The sequence below is a fragment of the Fundulus heteroclitus genome, chromosome 2, assembly GCF_011125445.2.
Source record: "Fundulus heteroclitus isolate FHET01 chromosome 2, MU-UCD_Fhet_4.1, whole genome shotgun sequence".
Taxonomy (NCBI): domain Eukaryota; kingdom Metazoa; phylum Chordata; class Actinopteri; order Cyprinodontiformes; family Fundulidae; genus Fundulus; species Fundulus heteroclitus.
This window is the reverse complement of record NC_046362.1, coordinates 35,020,252-35,041,160: the sequence shown is the minus strand read 5'-3', so window position 1 is coordinate 35,041,160 and position 20,909 is coordinate 35,020,252. Positions and strand designations below refer to the sequence as shown.

Here is a 20,909-nt window from a genome sequence, read left to right as displayed (position 1 = left end):
TATTAAAAAGCAAAATATTCAAATGTTCAGTTCAGGGTCCTGAAATGCTGCACTCAAAGCATTAAAACGCTCTGCAAGTTTATTAAGACCCTTTCGACATGACGATCTGACAAAACAAAGAAAGGCAAATGATTATTCCTCCTCTCCTAATGCACTTCTGATGCCTCCTAGTGCATTTCTGATAATGTTACAGCCACATCTCTAAAATCCTGCATTGCAGGAAAGGAATCTGATAGAAGCCACTTTTCACGGTTTAACAGCTTGAAAGGGTTTTCGGGCTCCTGAAGAGCAAAGTGTTTTTCATTTAAAAGAAGCCTAACGTTTGTTTAGAGGGTTTTTATTCTGCTGAAAGCTGATTAACCAGCATGCAACACTTTGAAACTCCACGACGCTCCCGATTGCACTTTTTACTTATCTCTCAGCCTGAGAGCGCACACACAGAGCGAACAGCAACCTCCTGAGGGCTGCCTCTAATAAATTGAGGTGGATTCGAAATGAAAAGTAATCTAGTTCCACTATTCTGCCGTCAATCAGACTGCAGCCACTTTCTGTTCCATTTCACATGCACAAGAAGTGATTTCCTCTGAATATCTGGCCAACAGGCACATTTGGCAAACTGAGAGGCGTCAGGAACTTTGATTGGCTCTTGTCGTTGCATGCTTCACCCACACTGATGACTTTTCAGCGTAAGAAAATAACTGTTGGAATTAGACACGGAGCTCAAATTAACATTTTGATGGCTCTTTAAGGGACTTTGGCTTTTAGTTTTACTGAATAATTGAGTGCAGAAGTAATGAGAGGGATTTTGTTCAACAGCGTTCATTTGACTGTCTTAAATAACAGATTAAAAAAAACGGCATCGTCCCAGCAGCCTGTTTAACAAAAGCAGCAAACGCCCTGTGAGCAGACATCTGCCTGATCATGTCTCAGGGTACGTTGAGCCTCTGTGGATCATTTCTCAAGACGAAAAAGAAGACAAACCTCCCAGGGCTGAGCTTTAAAAACTCCCTCTAATGATCCAGCAGCTTCTGGAACCTGCAATCACTCTAAGAAGAGGTTTTCTGTCTGACTCATTCAGTATCTCCAGTTTTCCAATGACTCGGTTTTATTCACTGAGGTGTGCAAACATCTTTTTTTTTTTGCACGGCTCTCTGAAGGTCCCCACACAGAGTTTCAGTCAGGCTGCGGTCCTGGACTTTTGACTAAGCCACAGCGACGCCTTACTTATTTTCTTTTTTTATGCCATTCCGTTGTAGATCTTCCGCTGTGTTTAGGATCATTGTCCTGTTGCCGACACATTTTGGACCAAGAGTCTCACACTGGACTCTAGAAAAGTTGATTTACAGATGAGTTTGTGGGTGACTCCGTGACTGCCAGTTGCTGCAGGACAGACCCAAATCATCCGGCCTCCGCCTCTATGGTTCTTGCTGATGTCCCTTCTTTGCAGCTCTGCATACCTGGAGTCATGCTGCCATATTCATCCTAGAGAGAAGAGGCTTTCTCCTTCATCCCGTCCAAATAAGTCAGAATTGTTCAGGTTTTTTTTCTAATTTTCCCCTCATAATCTACCAACTGAGGCCTAATTTACCCTGAGCATTAAACACTCTGATCCAAGGGTAAATCTGCCGGGTCATCCAATCCTCTCTTAAATATTTTCTCCACTTGTGAATAATCTTTCTCTTTGTAGGACAACGGTTTTCATATCATTTGGAGATGGCCTTACAACTCTTTTCAGATCCCAGATCACTGCTGATGTCTCTCAACTTCGTGTTAACACACATCTGCATGCTCAAAAGCAGCATGCCACCAAAACTCCTGCTAACATGGAGATGCTCACACTGACGGCGCCCGGTTCATTAATGTGTTTGATCAGCAGCACCTGTGTGTCATTTTCTCGCTTAATTTTTGTTATCCAAGCAGCACTTTGTCATTTATGTTGTTTTTATTTTTTACAAATTGATTCTGGGATGTAAAAAAAAATACATAAAACTGCTCAGTAAATGTACAAAAGACCATCAAACTTTGAAAATATATATTTAAATGTAGCCATATGGACATTTCCAGCTGTCTAGCAGCCAAACTCTAAGATGTTTTCTAAAAGAATATATATATATATATTTATATATATATATATATATATATATATATATATATATATATATATATATATATATATATATATATATATATATATATATATATAAATAAATAAAGTCACTGTTGGCTGCGTGACTGATGGTAATTATGATTTAGCAAAGTGTAGAGAGCGTCGCACTTGAGGAGCAGCAAGCCGCCTCAGCGGGAGAGACTATATAGTGAAATTTGCACCTCGTTTAAGTCTGACCTTTAAACTCCAAGTAACAGATCTTAGGAAACAGATGCAAAGCGACTGCTGGGGATGTAATAAACAGAGTACTAAGCACGTCTATGTGGGTTTTGTTTTATCTTTGTTGGCTGCTTATATCACTGATGATGTCACAGTGACATTTATTTGAACATTTGTGTTGCATAACTCGGGTAACAAATTCAGCTTTTAACTTTTTGCTGTTGAAAGCCAGTTAAATATCCCTCATCCACTGTCCGCCCCTAACATATAGATAAAATAAGACTAATTTACTGAAACAAAATGTTCAGTTGACTCCTCTTTGAAATTAAAAAAAGAGAAATTAAACGAAAAATTCTGTCTGCTCTCACTGAGATCACATTTATAACTTATCTCGACCAAATGCAGTAATAAACAAAGCTTATTTGTGCTATTTTTAACCTGGGTAAACTGTTTTTAATAACTGTACAGCCTTACTCCTAATTATGTAAACGTGTGGTTACTGTTCAGGCTCTTATTTTTATTTTTTGTTTTTTTTATATTGTCAGCCTGGTGTGAATCTGCATGCATCTTGTTTGCCTGCGACTTTGCTGTCGGCACACATGAATTTCCCCCACAAGGGACAATAAAAGATATTTTTATTTTATTCTATTCTAATCCAGCAGGAAATCATAAAATCTGACCGGCATATAAAAAAAAAAAGGAAAATTTTTGCAATACACGTTTTACTTATCACATTTTATTCTACGGTACAACAAAATACAGACTGAAGGAAACATTAAATAAAAAGATTTGTGCACTAATAGAGTTTTTCTTTTTTTTTTTCTTTGCATATGTCCATGTGAGGTAAATTGGTTTACCTTAGCAAAAAACCCCAAAGACCACCCATATCATTTATTTTATTTTCCACCTCTCTGGTTCATTTTAAACAATAAAAAAATGAGCGTGAGGTTGTGATGGGTCCTGTTTTTCCAATAAAAGCTGAATTCATGCTGTGTGGCTACTTGGCTAAATGTGTTTTAACGCAACAAACAGCAGGAGAGGAAACAAACCAAAAGGCAGAAGATTTCTGAACCTGCAGCTGCTGCATTGATCAGTGCCGAGTGACAGTCAAGCAGCTGTGCACTGCGTGTTTGGTCCATTTGGGTGAATGAGCATGTAGACTCAATGCAAAAAAAGTAAATGAGGCAACAGAGCAATAGTTTAATTACGACAGATTATTCACAGAATCTTAACTCATTAGATTACCTGACATTAAAACCTAGACATCTCCCTAAACCACTCTGTTCATTATTTAAAATTAGAAGCAGTCTTGGTTTGCTTTCTCTAAAAGTCCACTTCCAAACATTATCTATTTAAGACCTCGCAGCACCAACTCTAAATTATTCTGGCTTAGTTGCAGGAGATTAGAATAAACTCACCTGACCAGCCGCTACATCCTCTCTCGGTCATCCAGAAATCTCTTTAATCCTGTTTTTCAAACCCTGTGAATTAATTTGTGGCGACTGTGTGAGGGTCAGCTGCTGTTTACAGCCCGCTCCGCAGCAGAGCCATGCTTCAACTGTTGTCTACATGATGTGAACACTCAGAGTGCTGCTACTACTGGCTGTGAGCTGACACACTCACACACACTCACAGAGGAGGCAGAGCTGGTGCCTTCACAATAAAAGCACACTTTGCATTTAGCAGAACGGCATGATGCCATTGATGAATAGCACACACACACGGCTGGTCAGAGGGGGTGGGGCCTGGTGACCATGTCCAGCAGTAATTGGGCTGCAGGTCGCCAGTCCATCACGGGGCAACATGGAGACACACCGGGCAAAACCAAACATGCACGCATACCTGAGGAGAATTTAGAGAGAGTAATTAACCTAACAGATTGACAGTCCCTAAAACTAGGCTGAAGCTCTGAGGTGACAGAGTATTTGCTGTTGCTGCTCCCCTAGGTTATGGAATAACTTACCATTGAGTATCAGACAGGCCGCTTTACTGTGTTTAAATCGCTTTAAAAATGCACTTTTATTTCTTGGCTTTTAATACACCGTGATCTTGTCGTGTACGGCATTTAAAAATATATTTTTTTTAGCTTTTGATGTTGTGTGTGTATGTTTTGGAGGTTTTTAACTTACGTTTTTTTGTTTGATGTAAAGCACTTTGTTCACAAATGTGGGTTTTTAAAATGTGCTCTAGAAATAAAGCTGATTGATTACAGTAATGCTTTTTTTGGATGCAGGAGAAAGCCAGAGAGAACATGCAAACTCCATACAGAAAGATACCAGGCCAGGATTTGCACCCAGGACCTTCTTGCTGGAAGGCAACGGTGCTACCAACTGTGTCAATGTGCTTCATGTTTAAACAAAAGATAGACTGAGCCTTTGAAATCAATATATTTGCAGTGTCATTTGACTTAGACTTAGACTTAGACTTAGACTTTCTTTATTGTCATTTTGTATACACAGAGTGCATACAGAACGAAATTTCGTTTTCACACAGCTCAGAAAGATTGCAGTAACTCCACAGGATACCTGACAGTGAATTACAGTACTGGATAAAGTGCAGTGATAAATCGCAGTCACTTAAAGGATAAGTTTCAATTGACTTCCGGATAAAGTGCAGCAGTGAACAGTAGGCAGTTGAAATGTAAACAATGTAAAACAAATGTAAACAACTATGCAGTAGGGTGCAGCAGTGATTTAAAAGTAGACAGTTGCATTGTAAACAGTTTTGCAGTACGTTTCTGGGTAAGGTGCAGCAGCAATTTTGCAGGATACGACACAAATGTGCAAATGTACAAATCAGCGAGTCGAGTGTGGTACACAGTCCGTTTTTATACTTCAGCAGTTCAACAGACAGACATTTGATGATACACAGCAAAAAGGGAATTGAAAGCAAGTCAAATTTTCATTAAATGAGTGTATTTTTCCTTGATTTGAGCAGCTAAATAAGGCTATTTGCCAATGAAATTAGTATTTTTACCCCTAAAATAAAATAATTAGATATCCTGCACTTGAAATAAGATGATGGAGATCAATTATTCTTATTTTAAGTGCAAAAATCTTATTCAATTGGCAGATAGTCTTATTTAGCTGCTCAAATCAAGGAAAAATACACTAATTTCAAGAAAGTTTTACTTACTTTTAGTTCTTTTTTGCAGTGTAGGCAGGAAAAAATAATTAAAACCTTTCTCCTGAGTTTGTAGAGAAGGAGGAATCACACACAATACAGAGCAATGTGGTCATCCTAACTGGACAAGAAACCCAAACAGGACTCCAGCCAACCATCGGGAAAAGGAGGACCCTAAACCCTAAACCCAGACCAGTAGTCATCCCCTATGCTGTGGCAGTTTCAGAGAAACTGAGACGTTTATTTTCTACATGTGGTCCAAGTGGCTTTCAAATCCCAAAACACAGTAGAGCAAAGATCCGGGCACAAACGGAGCAATGTTGCTGTTAAGTGCCAGGATGACTGAGACCAGATACGCATCTGGAGACAAAGCAGGCACTGGCCAAAAGGAGGGCCCAGCACAGAAGAGCATCATCAGGCCAGTGGTCTCTCCTACATGAGATGAAGATGTTCTCATCTGGATAGGGAGGAACGTTGGTTAGCCGAGGAGTAAAGGAAGCCATTTTTGTTTTATAGGAGAGAAGGCCTCCGGGTCCAAACGTCCCCATCTTCCAATGCTGTTATTGCGAGCATGATTCAACCCTCGGGGAACAATAAGTGGCCACCAGAACACCAACAATCAGAGCAACCAGATTTGTTTGTCGCATTTAAACTTTCTGATCCACTATGCAAAGGTACTAACGCTTATAAGGCTGAGTTTACCACTAACTCCTCAGACCGAAGAAGTCTGTTGGAGACGAGACGAAACGTTTTAACAAAGAAGAACCCGTCCAGAAGATGGGACAAAACAAGATACCCTGAGTTAAACTGAAAAAACCCTGAGTTAAAATCAGATAAACTAAAACAAGACAGGAGCGGTAGACTAGACTTGAAACTAAACATCCAATCAAATGTAAGATGAGTCGGCAAAGATACGCTACAGCAAGCTAACCTAGAATAAACTAAATTAGTCTAAGCTGAGATAGTATAAAATACACTAAAATAGGACATGATAAAATAAAACACACAAAGGTAAACAAAACCAAAAAATTAAACTCATGTATAATTAGCTGATGTTAGCCTGGAGAAGCTAAGATGTAAAAACCTAGATGAGGTAAATTAGGCTAAACTAAGTAACTTTAAAGTACAACTTATGAGAAGATGAGGTAGACTAAAGTGAGTTTGATTTAGCTGACATTGGCTGATATTGGTTTATCTAGGATGAACTATACAAAATGACCATAAACTAATCAAAGCTAATGTATCTATGGGTATCAGTTAAGATACTGTAAGATAAAATATGATAAACTAAAGCAAGCTAAGGCAAAATTAAGTCAACGTTAGTGGAGTTAAGGTACATTAAGCTGACATAAAGGCCAAGGTAAATTGCAGAAGGCTAACATAAAATAAATTAAGCTAATCTAATTTATACTTAAGATTAAAAAAGTCAAAGCAATTCATGCTAGGCTACTATTGGGTGGGAGTATAGGCTGACCAAATATCCTGTTTTCCACATTTCAAGTTCTCCAGGGGCTTCGTATATTAATAAAAATGTTCAGTTTTAATTGCTGTCACTGGACAATTAGGCATGTACTTGAAGTTCATCTGTAAACTGTAGCTTTACAGATAAACCACCAAAGAAATTTCTCCCATACCGTACTGGTCAGGACAAATGGGTGGCGGAGTGTGTTTAGGTGAAAATGGTGCCGTAGATCTCGTCCGTCACATTGACATAGAACCAGATGAAAAGGCTGAGACTGAGTTTGTTGTTACATCAGGAAAATGACTGGGATGCAACAGAAGTGGAACAAATAATTTGAGGATGCCAAAAGCATGACACATTACTCCAAATTAGGGCTTTGTCACTGATGCAGAGCCGGGGGAAAGGACAAGAACCACCTTTGTGTTGAGTCGCTGAAGGGGGTTCTGCTTGTGCATTATGATTTCAATAACACTTGTTACAAAGGCTTTCAAGCTTGTTTGTTAAGCAATCAAAAACTATGATGATTAAAATCAGCTGTACAGTGCGATAATGTCTACCGCCCCTTGTTGGCGGTTAGACGCCTCTGCACCCTGACCAGTTCTTTTACACCATAGAAGCAGTCACACGTTGAACAACTTCTTTTGTAGGAAATGACTCTCGAAACAGAAAGTATACTTTAACACTATTAACCCAAACAAGACAGAGAAATGGTACAGATCGGTACTGAGGGTCTGTTAACAGGTATCTACACGGGGGAAAAGGAAGGAGGAAGAGGGAGCCCCGAAACATGGTTACATCAGCTTCTTATAGATCAGCAGGGACACACTCCTCACATGTCGTCAGTAGAAACTGGTCACCAGTCGGGCATTATCTGCCAGACTGTGGTGTAGCCGCATCTGTGACGTCTTCACAATGCCTGTGAATAATCATCTGTTATTTTCCCAATTTACCTGCTTTTTAACAGCTCCAGCAACCTGTAGCCTCGTGTAATATCTAACAAGTAAAATATGGACGTGGACTAAGAAAAAAGATTAAAACTGGAGTATGCACCTTATTTTTTTGTTAAACTAGTGCGTTTGTAAAACTGCTATTTTAATACTTATTTTCTTTTTTTTCTTTTTTTCCCTGTGTCCTGTCTAGCAATGTGGCAATAAGAATTAATGTCTTAAAGCCAAATAGAGCTCGACAGATTTTACTTTCACAAGTGGAGCAAACAGCTTTCGCCATAATGCTCAGCTTGATTTGTGCATGTAAATAGCTTTATTGTGATTCCTGCAGGAAGAATTTCAAATTATATGGACACTACAATGGGAAAGTAGGAGAGTAAAAGAAAAACAAGAAGAGAAAAAAAGAAAAGAAAGAGAAGAGGTGAAAGAAAGAAGAGATAAAAGGAAGAGAATGATAAAACGTCCTCTGTCTGCTCCATCACCTGGGACCCAGGAATCCCCTTAAATAATACTTATTTTCACAGAACATTACAAAAGATTTTTACCCATCTGTCCAGTAGGACTTAGAAAGTAAGTTATTATTTCTAATACAAAAGCGTCATTAGTTCTATTTTTAGTCAACACCATTCTAAAATATTTCAGGAGATACTGGGAGAAAAACAAAAATTAGGGCTGCATCAGGAGCTTGATTTAGTGCCACTTAGTGGTTTGACTGACTAACTTGAAGTGCTTAAACCTGTATTATTTATTGTTTGTTCCATTAAATCCACTCATGGACCAGTTCAGGACAAACGGCGTTGCTCTTTCCTCAATTCAGAAAACTTGGAACAACAGTCAGACACAATTTTCAGCCATTAGAGAGCTGTTATGTCTAAGTTATGTGTTGTGCCAGCGGCTGTTATACACTGCCCATGGTGTTTCAAACACAACATTAGGCAGTGTGATAATTAAGATCTTTGACGTTTAGAGCAGAAAATATCTCTTCGTTTTGCCCGGAGAGCTGTTTTCTAATTTTCGCCCATTACCGTGTCCAATGCAAATCTGTTTGGGCGTCGGATATGCACCAGAGTAAAGTTACGGTGATTCTCCACATGCAGGTTCACCACAATGCCAAGGTGCGCCCTCCTCAATCTGGTAAAAAACAAAGATATTTTTTTAAATGATGCAAAAATAAAAATGTGGAATAGGAACTCCACCATTCATCAAGGCATAATGATGCGTTTATACCTTGCTGAAGGCAAACACCTAAACAGGAAAATCTATTTCACAAGACTCGTTCAGGTTTGTCTGTGATGTTTTTAGCTCATATTTCACTGTGGCGGTTCTTATTTTCTTTCAGGTTGCCCAGCAGAAAACCCAGAGGGAAGTATTGGAACGTGAAATCTGAGGAATGGGAAGGCACACAGATATACAGTAGGAAGAAATAATTTTTTTTGGGGGGGCAGGAGGGGGAGGGAGGAATCCATTGTGGGCCTTTAACTTTCCCCCCAGTGGCCTCCATTATTAATGGCTGATGTGTTAAACAGTTGACAGCGCCCTGCAGGGGGAGAAGAATAATGAGAGCGTGGAAGCGATCCCAAAAGTGAGAAATGTGAGAAGTCATCCAGTGTCCATTTCTCCTCAAGTGCACCGCTGTAGGTTGCCTGCCCTTCAGACCTAAATAGAAATGTATTCGTTCAGACTGAAGATATTCCACATATGCCAGGCGTGAACCTTCAGCTCCATCAGCGGGCCGCTGTCCGTCAGCAGGGGGGGGGGCTAACATAAATACGTCTGTTCTGCATGTATGTATCATTTGCTGTGTCTTTTTAGGTTTTGATGCACATTTGGTTTCTATTGATAAGTCAAATCAATTCTTGATCTACTGTTTGTTTCTGAAAGGAGCCCAGGAGCTTATTTTGAAATTGGCCACAGGAAGTTTTGCCTCATTCTTTGTCCAGATTGATACTTTCTCCTCATGGTGCCTCCTGGCAGGCAGCTACCTCCTGCGCCCCCCCCCCCCCGGGTTCCTCGCTCCTGCCAGGGCATCATGTGTTCGACGGAAGCATCTCCAGCTCCACGCACAGCTGAGATCTGAAGGCATGAGCAGGAATGGAAGAGGTCCAAACCAAAGCGCATCAGAATCACCACAGCTGCTGGACCCACTGGCATCAGTGCAGAGGATTTCTCACTTTTATCATCATATGTGTACCTGTCACGCCTGAGTTACCTTGTTATGACTTGAGGGCTTTGGATCTTACTACCAGGACTGTACACTGAACCGGATTATATTAATTCAGTTTACATTTGAGTTGTTTTGCCTTGTAAACTGTGTTGTTTAATGGCACTACCTAAACAAACTGAGCTGAGTTACACTGTTGGTGGAATATTTATCTTTTTATATGACATTCTGTACAAAACATGAAGCCACCCAATCTTAAAAGAGTCTCTGAAGATGAATGTATTGTATAGTTTGTGTTAGACTTAGACAAACTTTATTGTCATTTGGTATGCACAGAGTGCATATAAAAAGAGATTAGTCCGGAAAAGAGAATGCATCCAGATTGTTTGTCAATTAAAATAAATTATCACCTGCAGCAACTTTTGTGACTTCCTTCATGTATAACTAACCTCATGATGCTTATTTTTTTGTGGCTCATCAGAACTTTGATGATTCTTTGGAGAAAATACATAAAGTGCTTTCGGGTCCTCAGGACAAGATAAAGCGTGGTAATACAGGACATTTACTTGTTGCCCCCAGGACCTGATCTTGGATAATGGATGGATGAAGGTTGAATGTTTTGGTACCACTTCACATTGACCAGTTTCTCCTTACAAGATAGTAACTTTGAAATGTTTATTATAAGCTCTAGATGAAATATATTGAAGAGATTTGGCCTCCTATTTGGCAAGAAACAGGTCAGTTTTGTCTCTTGTTTGCCCTTAATTAATGCGTAATAAACACTTATGAAATGAGTTGTAAAGTGTTTACAGATTAATTTAAAACATTTCTATAAACTATTTATCAGCCATCTGTAAGGGTAACCCTATTGTAGAGTGATACCAGTGTTTCTTTACTTTTCTGGCATTGCATTTCTAACCAGAAGTGTTAATTTGAGCTTAAAGAATTTCACACGTTAAGTGTGCAGTAAAAAATAAATAAATAAAAACTTATGATCACAGTGTGTTAGTATCTTAAAGGCCAAACATTTCGTAACCAAACTAACATTTAATATCTGGGTGCAAATTTATACGCGCTGAGAACATTTGATGCAGAGTCGTTGCTGCCACCTAGTGGTGGAAAGACGAAAAGAACAAACAAACATTCCTTTACTGAATTTGTCAGTAGCCAAATTCAGTAAAGGAAGAAAAGACAAAAAGACAAAATATTTACCACCCTACTGTTTAGTTTCTATTATTTTTTTTTATATTTATTTTCCAGTTCAAAGGGTAAATGATTTACAACCCATATTATAGTAGAGCAAATGGCAACAAACAACTATACAAATATCCTCACAATAATATAATATAATATAATATAATATAATATAATATAATATAATATAACATAGCATAGCATAGCATAGCATAACATAATATAACATAGCATTGCATAACATAATATAACGTAAAATAATATAATATAATATTATATAATATATAACATAACATAACATAGCATAATATAATATAATATAATAATACATAATATAATATAACATAATATAACGTAAAATAATATAATATAATATAATAATACATAATATAATATAATATAACATAATATAATATATAATATAATATAATATAATATAATATAATATAATATAATATAATATAATATAATATAATATAATATAATATAATATAATAAATTACTGATTTCAGATCAGATCAAGTCCCCGGACCTTCGCCTGTCGTCGCTGCCGTCCTGTTGAATGAACTGATCTCAGACCCGCCCTCCGCGTCCTCCAGCTCGGTCTGACTCCTCCTCCTCTCCCGCTCCTGTCTGTCGTCTGTGGATGACGCTGAGCTAATGGCCGCTGGTGCTGCACGGTGCGGTCTCATTTATTTTCTCCGCCACAGCGGCTGAGAATCAAACCGTGAATAAGCTGACCGTAGACCGTTACGCCGGTGGTATCGGTGGGGAGGCGGGCCGTCGTTATCGCTGCAGATCCGCCAGTAAAGAGCTCCGGGTCGGCAAGGTGAATGAAAAAAAAAAGAAGAAGAAGAAAATGATGTTAGTTAGCTGTTAGCCTTTAGCTTAGCTTCATCGATGCTACATCGCTAACGCTAAGACGACAAGTGTCCCGCTGCTAGGCCAAGTGAAAGTTCGTATCCAAGTCGTTAAGCTCGACCGGTTACATGTTTCTGACCGCGGAGGAAGTTCGCGGGTTCGTCCCCGGGTGCGGTTCGGGCTCGGTTAGCCTTCTGTCTGCGCGTCGCCAGGTTCTGGGCCTAAGCTAGCTTGACCAGCAGCCATTGTAAGTGTTACCGCTTGTTTTCGCTGCACCAGCTCCTGTGTAGCACTCACAGACAATGAACATGTTTGACGGGGAGAATCAGGAGGTGGACCCGAGGGTCCGAGCTGGTCAACCGGGTCAGACTCATCTGAGCTGGCCTTCATCAAGCTAAGCCTCCTTTTTTTTAATTTTATTGTTGCACACCTGGAGCAAAAACATTTTCCCAGTGCATGATGTCATCAGATTGAAAATATAGGCTGCACCCATTCATTAAGTTTAATTTTTTGTGTGTGTATATAGTCTTTTGCACCTTTAGTCACTGCTTGTGTTTTTGATGTAAAGATAATGAATTAGTTTGGAACCCTGATCAGCCGTAACATGATTGGTGGATTTAAAGCAACCCTGACCTCTGGCCTCCAGCTGTGATGGCGTCCCCATCAGCAGGGCTTGCGTTGTCACCCAGAAAGCTCAACAGATGTCTTAGAGATGTAGAGGTTTCAGGACAGAGAGGAGTTGCTGTTTTTTTCTCTCTTAACCATTTTTGAAATTTCCTGCAGCATGCTGGAAAAAACGACCCACCGCCGTAGTAACATCTGCAAGAAGGGTTGATCCAAAAGCATCTGCTTGCCTTCTTTAATGTATCGTTTAATGGTCTTAATTATTGGGCCGTGAGCTTCACGATGGGAGAAAGAAGGCAGGATTGGGCTCTGATGCCAAAGCACGATGCAGTTCAGTGCAGCAGCTTTGAGCTGGACATGGACACCATAAACGACCCAAACGCATCAACCTTTTTTGTTGTTGTGTGTGTGTGTGTGGAAGTTTTCTTCCATCACGTCGACTCTTCCCTCCCAACGTGGATCAGTGAACTTTGGCTAGATGGAAACTTCCCGGAGAGCTGCAGCTCTGAACGAGTCCTCCATGTCGTCTCAAGGTCCTCGTTGCTGAACTTCTTTCATTCTTTCATGATCGGCGTTCAGGAAAGCGTGATCACTGGCGTTCCTATACACACACACATATATCAGGCATGCTATTATGACCAGTTGCTGATATGTATTGGCCCCCCTTTTTATGGCCAAAATCACCCCCGTCTGTGGAGGCAGAGATGTTCCCAGACCCCTGAGGTGTGCTGTGGTACCTAGCAGCAGATCATTTAAATGCTGCAGGTTGAGTCTGTCTAGTTTGTTCAGACCGTCCCAGAGGTGCTTGGTTGGTCAGCACCTCAAACGTCTTGTTATATTTTTTTAAGGGTTCTTGAACCGGATTTGCTTTGAGACAGGGCGTATTTTCCACCTGAAAGAGCTTCCACTGTTGCTTCTTTTGCTCCCTGAACCTGGAAACACTCGACAAGAACTTCCCACCCGGGGCCCAGATGACCGGCCATCATTGTGCAATAACATATTTATACATAGGAGTGTACAGAATTGTATATTGTATATAGCTGTACAACTGTACCTAACTGATTCTACTTACCTACTTTGACACCTTCTTCTGACTTTTGACTATTGAGCCGATGGGACAAGGGAATTTCTCCACTGTGAGATCAATAAAGCTTATCTTATCTTATCTTATCAGATCCTTCTTCCTGCCTCTTAATCGGCGCCGCGTTGAATCAGCAGCCTTAATGTTACACCATGTTGTTTTTACCATGTTTTCCACCCGGCCTTCAGCTGGTCGTAATGTTTTGGCCGATCGGTGTGTGAACGCGTGACTTATTTATCCCTACGTTTTTTTTTTTTCTTCCTCCCGTCAGAATCGCCTCCCATGGATACTCCTGAGAGCCCCACGCAGTCGCCTCAGTCTCCGGAGGAGGAGGAGAAGGCGCTCTCTGACAGCGAGCTGCTGCGCTCCCCTGACAGGGTCGTCTCAGACAGCGAGTTGCTCCAGGACGAAGAAAACGGGGGCCTAACGGAGGAGGAGGAGGAGGATGATGAAGCCGATCAGGGGCAAGGAGGAAGATTAGACTTGGAGGACGAGGTGGTCCCTGACTTTGTCTCCGACCCGGAGGACGAGGAGCCTGTCGGCGCAGAAGGCGTTGGGCAGGAGGATGAGACCATTGTGCTCATGGAGGGCGATGAAGATGATGCCGAAGGCCGGCGGTCGGGCGCCGAAGAGGACGGCGTCCTCGACACGCCGCAGTCTCCTGACTCGGAGCCGGCGCAGGGCGGGGACCGCTTTGAGTCCGAGGAGGACGGCGAAGGCGGCGACGAAGGGTACGGCGGCTACCGGAAAGAAACCTCGGTGGAGCGGGAGGCCAGCGACGCGGAGGAAGACCGGAACAGGGAGGAGGAAGAGGAGGAGGAGCTGAGGAGGGCGGAGGAGAGAAGAGCGATGCTGGTGAGGGAGATGAAGGACGACTCCGCCTCCGTCTCCCGCGAACTCGACGAACACGAGCTGGATTACGACGAGGAGGTGCCGGAGGAGCCCGCTCCCGCGCAGGACGAAGAGGAGGACGAGGAAGACGCAAAGGTGGAGGGAGGGGAGGAGGAAGAGGAGGAGACAGAAGAGAAGAGCAACAAGAGGAAGGAGAAGAAGCCGATCCTCCCTCCTTCCCCGGCAGACGACGAGTCAAAGAGGCCGGAGAGGCTGAGGAGAGATTCCTTCAGAGAGAGGAAGAAGGACGAGGACGACGGCGAGATCGACGAAGGCGAGATCGATGTAAGTCATCGTCGTTCGGTTGCTTCTGTCTGAGCAGCTGGAGGAGCAGCCGGTTAGCTGCAGGGCAGATTTATTTGTAAAGCACATTTCAGTACAGAGACGATTCAGAGTGCTGCGATTTCTCTGCTTGATCTGATCGTAGCAAACGCTAAAAAGGTCTTTGAACTTAACGTTAAACTAAAAAAAGAAATCAGTGGGTTAGGGACCTAGAGCTGCCGGCTAGATAAACACTCTGTGTTCATCGGTGTCAGTGGTCGCGTTTCCATTCACCAACAAATTGTAATTACAAAAATAAATTTGCTTATTAATGGAAACACTGCAATTTAAAAAATCCTGCTATTTTTCCATGAAAGGTTTTTGCGCTTTAGCCAAAATTGAAATTGGTATATTTTGCAAAACTGCAAAAACTTTTTTCTTTTCGCATCACACGAGTCACGTGATCAACAACCGGCCATTACTCCTGGTGAAATAGACGAAGAAGAAAACAGGAAGTAGCAGCAGGATGATGGGCGGCATGTTTGGATTCATGAGGAGACGGCGAGTTTTTTTACATTTAGTTTGTGACAGGGGTATTACCAACATACTAGATTTAAAAACAGCAAATAAATGCGAGCATTCACCAAAATGTTGAAGCGGCCATGAAGGAAGCGAGGCTCCACGAGCCGTGGAGAATCTTAGGATCAAAATGGAAAACTCTGAAACAGAAATAACTGGTGGAGAAGAGAAAGCTCGGCAAAATGTGGAAAACCTAAAAAACAATTTTAAAAATCTCCCCTAGATGACGAGATACATAAATAAATATATTAACGTATGATTTTAATTACATTTCTTATTTAATTGAAACACTGCAATTTGCAGAAATGTATTTTTTATTGAAATTAGCAGAATATCGACAGTGTTTGGTGAACATTTTGTAATATGAACGCTCCCAGTTTGTTTAATATCCCAGCAGCAAAGCGCCGTTTAGACGCAGCACCTGGATAAGCAGGTCGTCTGTCATTGCCAAGCGTTCACACTCTGCGCGCCGGTATCCCATGATGCCTGTTGGCCGGTATCCCATGATGCCTGTTGGCCGGTATCCCATGATGCCTGTTGGTCGGTCGCCCAGCTCTCTCGATGCTCGTTGTGAGATAGAGAAAGGAAAAGGTGCTTATTGAGATTTCTAAGCTGTTCCAGGCGTTTTCCTCAGATTCAGAACTTTAGCCTCTGGCAATAAAATAACAGCAGCAGTACATTTATTTCTCCATTTTTTGTGTTCTAATTCTTTTTTCTTTTTTTTTTTTTTATCTGGAAAAATTAAACGTTGAAATCTGCTGGTCAGACATGAAAGAAGTCCAAATATCAGCGTCTGTCAGCAAACGTCTGATCTGTAATTCTTTATACTTTCCCTGAGAAAGCACAAACTGCGGTTCCCCCAAAACACCGGCTGTATAAAATCCTGCAGCATTAATAAACGTTAGAAAGGCTGATCGGTCTTATTTAGAAAAAATGTGCATGAAAGCCGTCCGCCGGTAAAATAACGTTGAACAGGAAGATGGAAGGCCGGCCGGTTCCTGCAGGCCTTAAATTCAGGCTGGGATTTCAGCTGCGATTAAAAACACTTTTTATTTTTTTTACATTCAGGGACCACTCGCTCACTGGATTATCTAACCATCCAGACGAGTCATTTATTCTCAACCATCAGCTCCGTCTCAGGGAGGAAACACACCGGACGCAGCAAATGCTCGTCTTGTGCTTAGCTTTTCATTTTAATCAATCATTAAATCTACACTAGAAGCATAACAGTATCTATGCTACGCCTAAATTAGAGCAACGGTTATCCCACAAATGGTTTCACTACGACAACACGTATAGTGGTGGCAGTAATGCGCTAAACATATTCTGCCAAACGGCATTAAACCAAAAGAAGAAGAAGAAAAAGAAGAAGAAGAAGAAGGGAGCCGTGATCTACGTAAAATCAACCGAAGCGCATCACTGTGAGATGAAGAGTGGCCGTTTTTCCACGCCGAACATGAACTCAGCACGGCACGCACAAGTGCGTAATGGCGGTACACATAAAAGTACCGAAAATCGGTACCGTTAAGTAGGGTTGCACAATTAATTGCATTTGCAATATAATCGCAATTTAAAAAAACACAATTTCAAAATTCTGGCTATATAACAATTAATGAATCAAAAACGTCCTTTAGTGTCAATAATGTGTTTAAAATAGGTTTGCTCCACATGGAAGGAAAGACAGCTGCAGCTGTTAGATAATCTAATTTTATTACTTGTTTTAGAGTTTATATAATAAAACTGTTTTACCAGAAACTTTCAGGAATCTCACCACAGCATTAAGTTCTGCTTTAATACATAGACTGATTTGTTTGTTGTACTTTATGTTCAACAAGGATTTATGTCCAAAACAATTAAAAGCTGTTCTCTTGAATAATATTCTAGTTAATAAAAACATTAAAAGTTCTTGTTTTAAATAGTCCTTGTTTACAAACATCTTTATCTAGAGGCCATTTTTGTTGCTTGTGGTTAATGCAGAGAAAAGTCAGAATTAAATCCAGTTTTGGATGAAATAAATCGTAATCAGAACGCAATCTTTTCTGCTCTGAGTTGAGACGCACAGCCATGAAACAGATTGATTTGTTGTTTGTATATGTTTAAAAAGACATGATAAATTAATCTGGAAAAAAAATAATCGCATTAAATCGCAATATTAAGATTAAAAAAAAAATCGCAATTAAATTGTTTTCCAAAATCGTTCAGCCCTACTGTTAAATACTGGTAAAGATTCCCAGGTCCCGGGTGTCGGTACCGTATCGGTTACTGTCCTTTAACTTTGCTTAATTTGCTCTAGATTGGTGCTTTTAAATTAAATAGTACAGAATTACTTATTCCCTCACCTTTTTCACCCCTGACCCGTTTTCATGTGTGAAATTTACGCTTTTTCGTTCCCGGTGTGTTTCCTCCTTTAATCAGAAATTCCTAAATTACAACCTTAACTGTTTTCAGGTGGTTTTTATTATTGTTTAAATCAGCCACATCTTGAATAAACCTAATATTTATTAATAAAATAAAAATCTGCAGCTGCTTCTTAACTTGCTGCCCTTTCAAGCTCTAAAATGTAAGAAAAAAATCAAATATTTCTAAAATGTGTTGTTCACAGCTGAATAAAGTATCCAGATAGTGACGTTATAACTGAGTTATGTAGTAAACTGGCATTTTAGAGTAATTTTACACCCTTAACCATCAGTCTGTGTTAACTTTACAACATTTTGTCCAAACATCCATGTCAGCGGCAGCCGTCTCCTGCAGTGAGACGTAATGCTCAACGATATTGAAAAAAAGTATATTAATGAAATAGAAATCGTGTTGATCGATGTCGACAAATTCAAAACATGTATTTTAAGTGCAGCCTTTGACATTTTCTATTGTTGCTTAACAACCTATGTTTAGATACAGACACACAAACACTGAATTCATCCTTTATTCAACCAACTTTTTACCAAAACTACAAATTTAAAAATAAAATAAAAAAGAAGGCGTGCTCTCTGAACTTGAAGGGGGCCTAACTCTAAGTCAGATCTCATTAACTGGATTCAGAGATGGTGCTTTTGTCTCCGCAGGACGACGACCTGGAAGAGGGAGAAGTCAAAGATCCGTCTGACAGGAAGATCCGGCCGCGGCCCATCTGCAGGTTCTTCATTAAAGGTAGGCGGTCGTAGGTTTTGTCTCTCTTGTGTGTCTCTGCTCTGTCTTCTCTAAGCCCCAGTTGGTCGAGGCAGATGACCGTTCATACTGAGCCCGGTTCTGCCGGAGGTTTTTCTTCCCGTTAAAGGGGAGTTTTTCTTCCCACTGTCGCTTCATGCTTGCTCAGTATGAGGGATTGCTGCAAAGCCATGGACAATGCAGACGACTCTCCCTGTGGCTCTTCGCTTCTCCAGGAGCGAATGCTGCTTGTTGGGACTTTGATGCAATCAACTGGTTCCCTTATATAGGACATTTTTGACCAATCTGTATAATATGATTGAACTTGACTTTGTAAAGTGCCTTGAGATGACATGTTTCATGAATTGGCGCTATATTAATAAAATTGAATTGAATTAAATTGGTCATGTTTAGTGCTGCATGTCAAGCTGATGTAGGAACTGTTCGCCAGCAGAGGGAGCTGTTGAGCTGCTGTCATTTATTTTGAACCGTTTTTTGGTCAATAGATTCAGAACTCAGAACCAGATTGTTTGCAAAGATCTGGACTCCTCTTGAGATAATATATGACAATATATAATGTATGATATTTCTGCTGCATTGCACTCTGATCTGTTTCTTAAATTTAAAAGTAAAACTTTACCATATCATGGTAAAGTTTGGCCAAGTTTTTTCTACTCTTTTATTTCAACATCAATGCAGAAATCCAAAAATTGAAAACAACTATTGTGAATTTAATTTAAATGAACAATAATGAAGATTGATGCAGTCAAAAAAAAAAATGTATAGTGAATAAAAAGGTACATATAGATTAATGTCTTTTTAAAATGGAAGGTGCAGCAAAAAGCTCCTCATCAACCATGTTTTTAATTTATTTTCATGATGAATCGGACCTCAAACCTTGTTGCAGCTACTCTGTAAAGCCGTCTGAATGAAGCAGTTTCTGAAGGAAGAGCGACCCGCATGCTGCCGAGAGGAAACAAACAAACCATGATAGAATAATCCTAGTTTTAAACATTACTCTCAGGGTTTTATGGTTTGAATTTCTGATTTTAAACAAGATGTTGTGTTATTTACAACTCTCTTTTCTACAGAAATCACACTTTATTAAAATAATGTATTTTGTTTATTTTTGTGCATGTAAAAAAGAATTATTGTAAAAAAAATATTTATTTTGGATTTAGAAAATGAGAAAAATAAGTAATTTGCTGAGACAATATGCCGAAAATTCAGTGTTGTGGCAGAATCACTAATTACTAATAATAATATTCAGGCTCTGTGCCTGTAGTATATCTAATGGCACCTAGTTGGTTAAGCAGCTTTAAATGTTTTAGCAGCTAAAGAAAAAATAAAGTAATCGAGAAACTAAAAAGTTGTTTCAGTGCCACAACAGCAGACGTCAGCCAGAAACACCTTTTTGAATAAAACCATGTTTTTGAGATGGAAATAAAGACTTTTAGAGTTTTATTTTTTTACCCAGTAGACTTTCCGTTATCTGGGCTCCTAGTATTGATGCTCTGAGAACTTTGGGACAATATCCGATGTTAATGTAGCTGTTATGGCTGATATTGATATTTTCCAAAGAATGACTGCAGTTCTGAAAGCAAAAGGGTTAAAACCCGGTACTGATGAGGTGTTTGTGAAGCACACGGAGCTGGAAATTAAATAATGTTGCTCTGAACAAATCGGTACATTTTTGGGTTTTTCTACAGTAAGTTATGCTTTCCTGCAGTTTTTGTTCAGACCTGTATGGAGTATACTGGCAGTAAAGCACAACTACTGCAGTTTAAATTAGGGCTGGACGATATAGAAATAAAGCATATCGATAAAATAGAAATCATATTGATTGATATCGATAATTATCAAAAAAAATTCAGAATCTAAATTTTAAGTGCAACCATGGCTATTTTATGCTGTTGCTTAATGACCAATTTTTAAATAGATTCAAACACAACCCTTTATTCAACCAACGTTTTACGAAAACTGTAAGTGTTAAAAAAGATAAAAAAGAAAAAAAAAGGACATGTTCTCTGAACTCTCTGAAGGCTGATGGAGCTTTCCTGGGTTTGTGATTGGTTGGGAAGATTTAATGACTATAGTATTAACATACATGATAGGCTAGAATGCACTGTTCTTTTATTGAACTTTTTATTGACCCCTGTTATTTATATTGAACCATACGTCTATCGATCGATATATATTGTTATTGAATTAACGTCCAGCTCTAGTTTAAATAACAATATACTAGAAAATGGTGA

General features: G+C 39.9%; 2 protein-coding genes across 9 annotated transcripts in view; one reads left to right on the top strand and one right to left on the bottom strand.

Annotated features, from left to right (window-relative positions):
* Positions 1–20,909, bottom strand: part of trhr2 (thyrotropin releasing hormone receptor 2) — a 106,109-nt gene that overhangs the window by 56,755 nt on the left and 28,445 nt on the right. Inside the window, exon 1 of one of the 2 annotated variants that reach the window (XM_036126042.1) lies at positions 3,745–3,927. The exons of the other annotated variant lie outside the window; for it this stretch is intronic. The gene's annotated coding sequence lies outside the window, so the exon portion shown is untranslated. Of the gene's footprint in view, positions 1–3,744; positions 3,928–20,909 lie in introns of those variants that run through there. 2 annotated transcript variants of the gene reach the window in all.
* Positions 11,847–20,909, top strand: part of zc3h18 (zinc finger CCCH-type containing 18) — a 60,271-nt gene continuing 51,208 nt past the window's right edge. For 5 of the 7 annotated variants that reach the window (XM_021310487.2, XM_021310489.2, XM_021310488.2 and 2 more), the window contains exons 1-3: positions 11,848–12,042; positions 14,051–14,955; positions 18,573–18,657. In XM_021310487.2, the coding sequence (XP_021166162.2) occupies positions 14,062–14,955; positions 18,573–18,657 (979 nt within the window). In that variant the 5' untranslated portion in view covers positions 11,848–12,042; positions 14,051–14,061. Of the gene's footprint in view, positions 12,043–12,089; positions 12,322–14,050; positions 14,956–18,572; positions 18,658–20,909 lie in introns of those variants that run through there. The other 2 variants (XM_021310490.2, XM_012852314.3) reach the window with 2 other exon arrangements.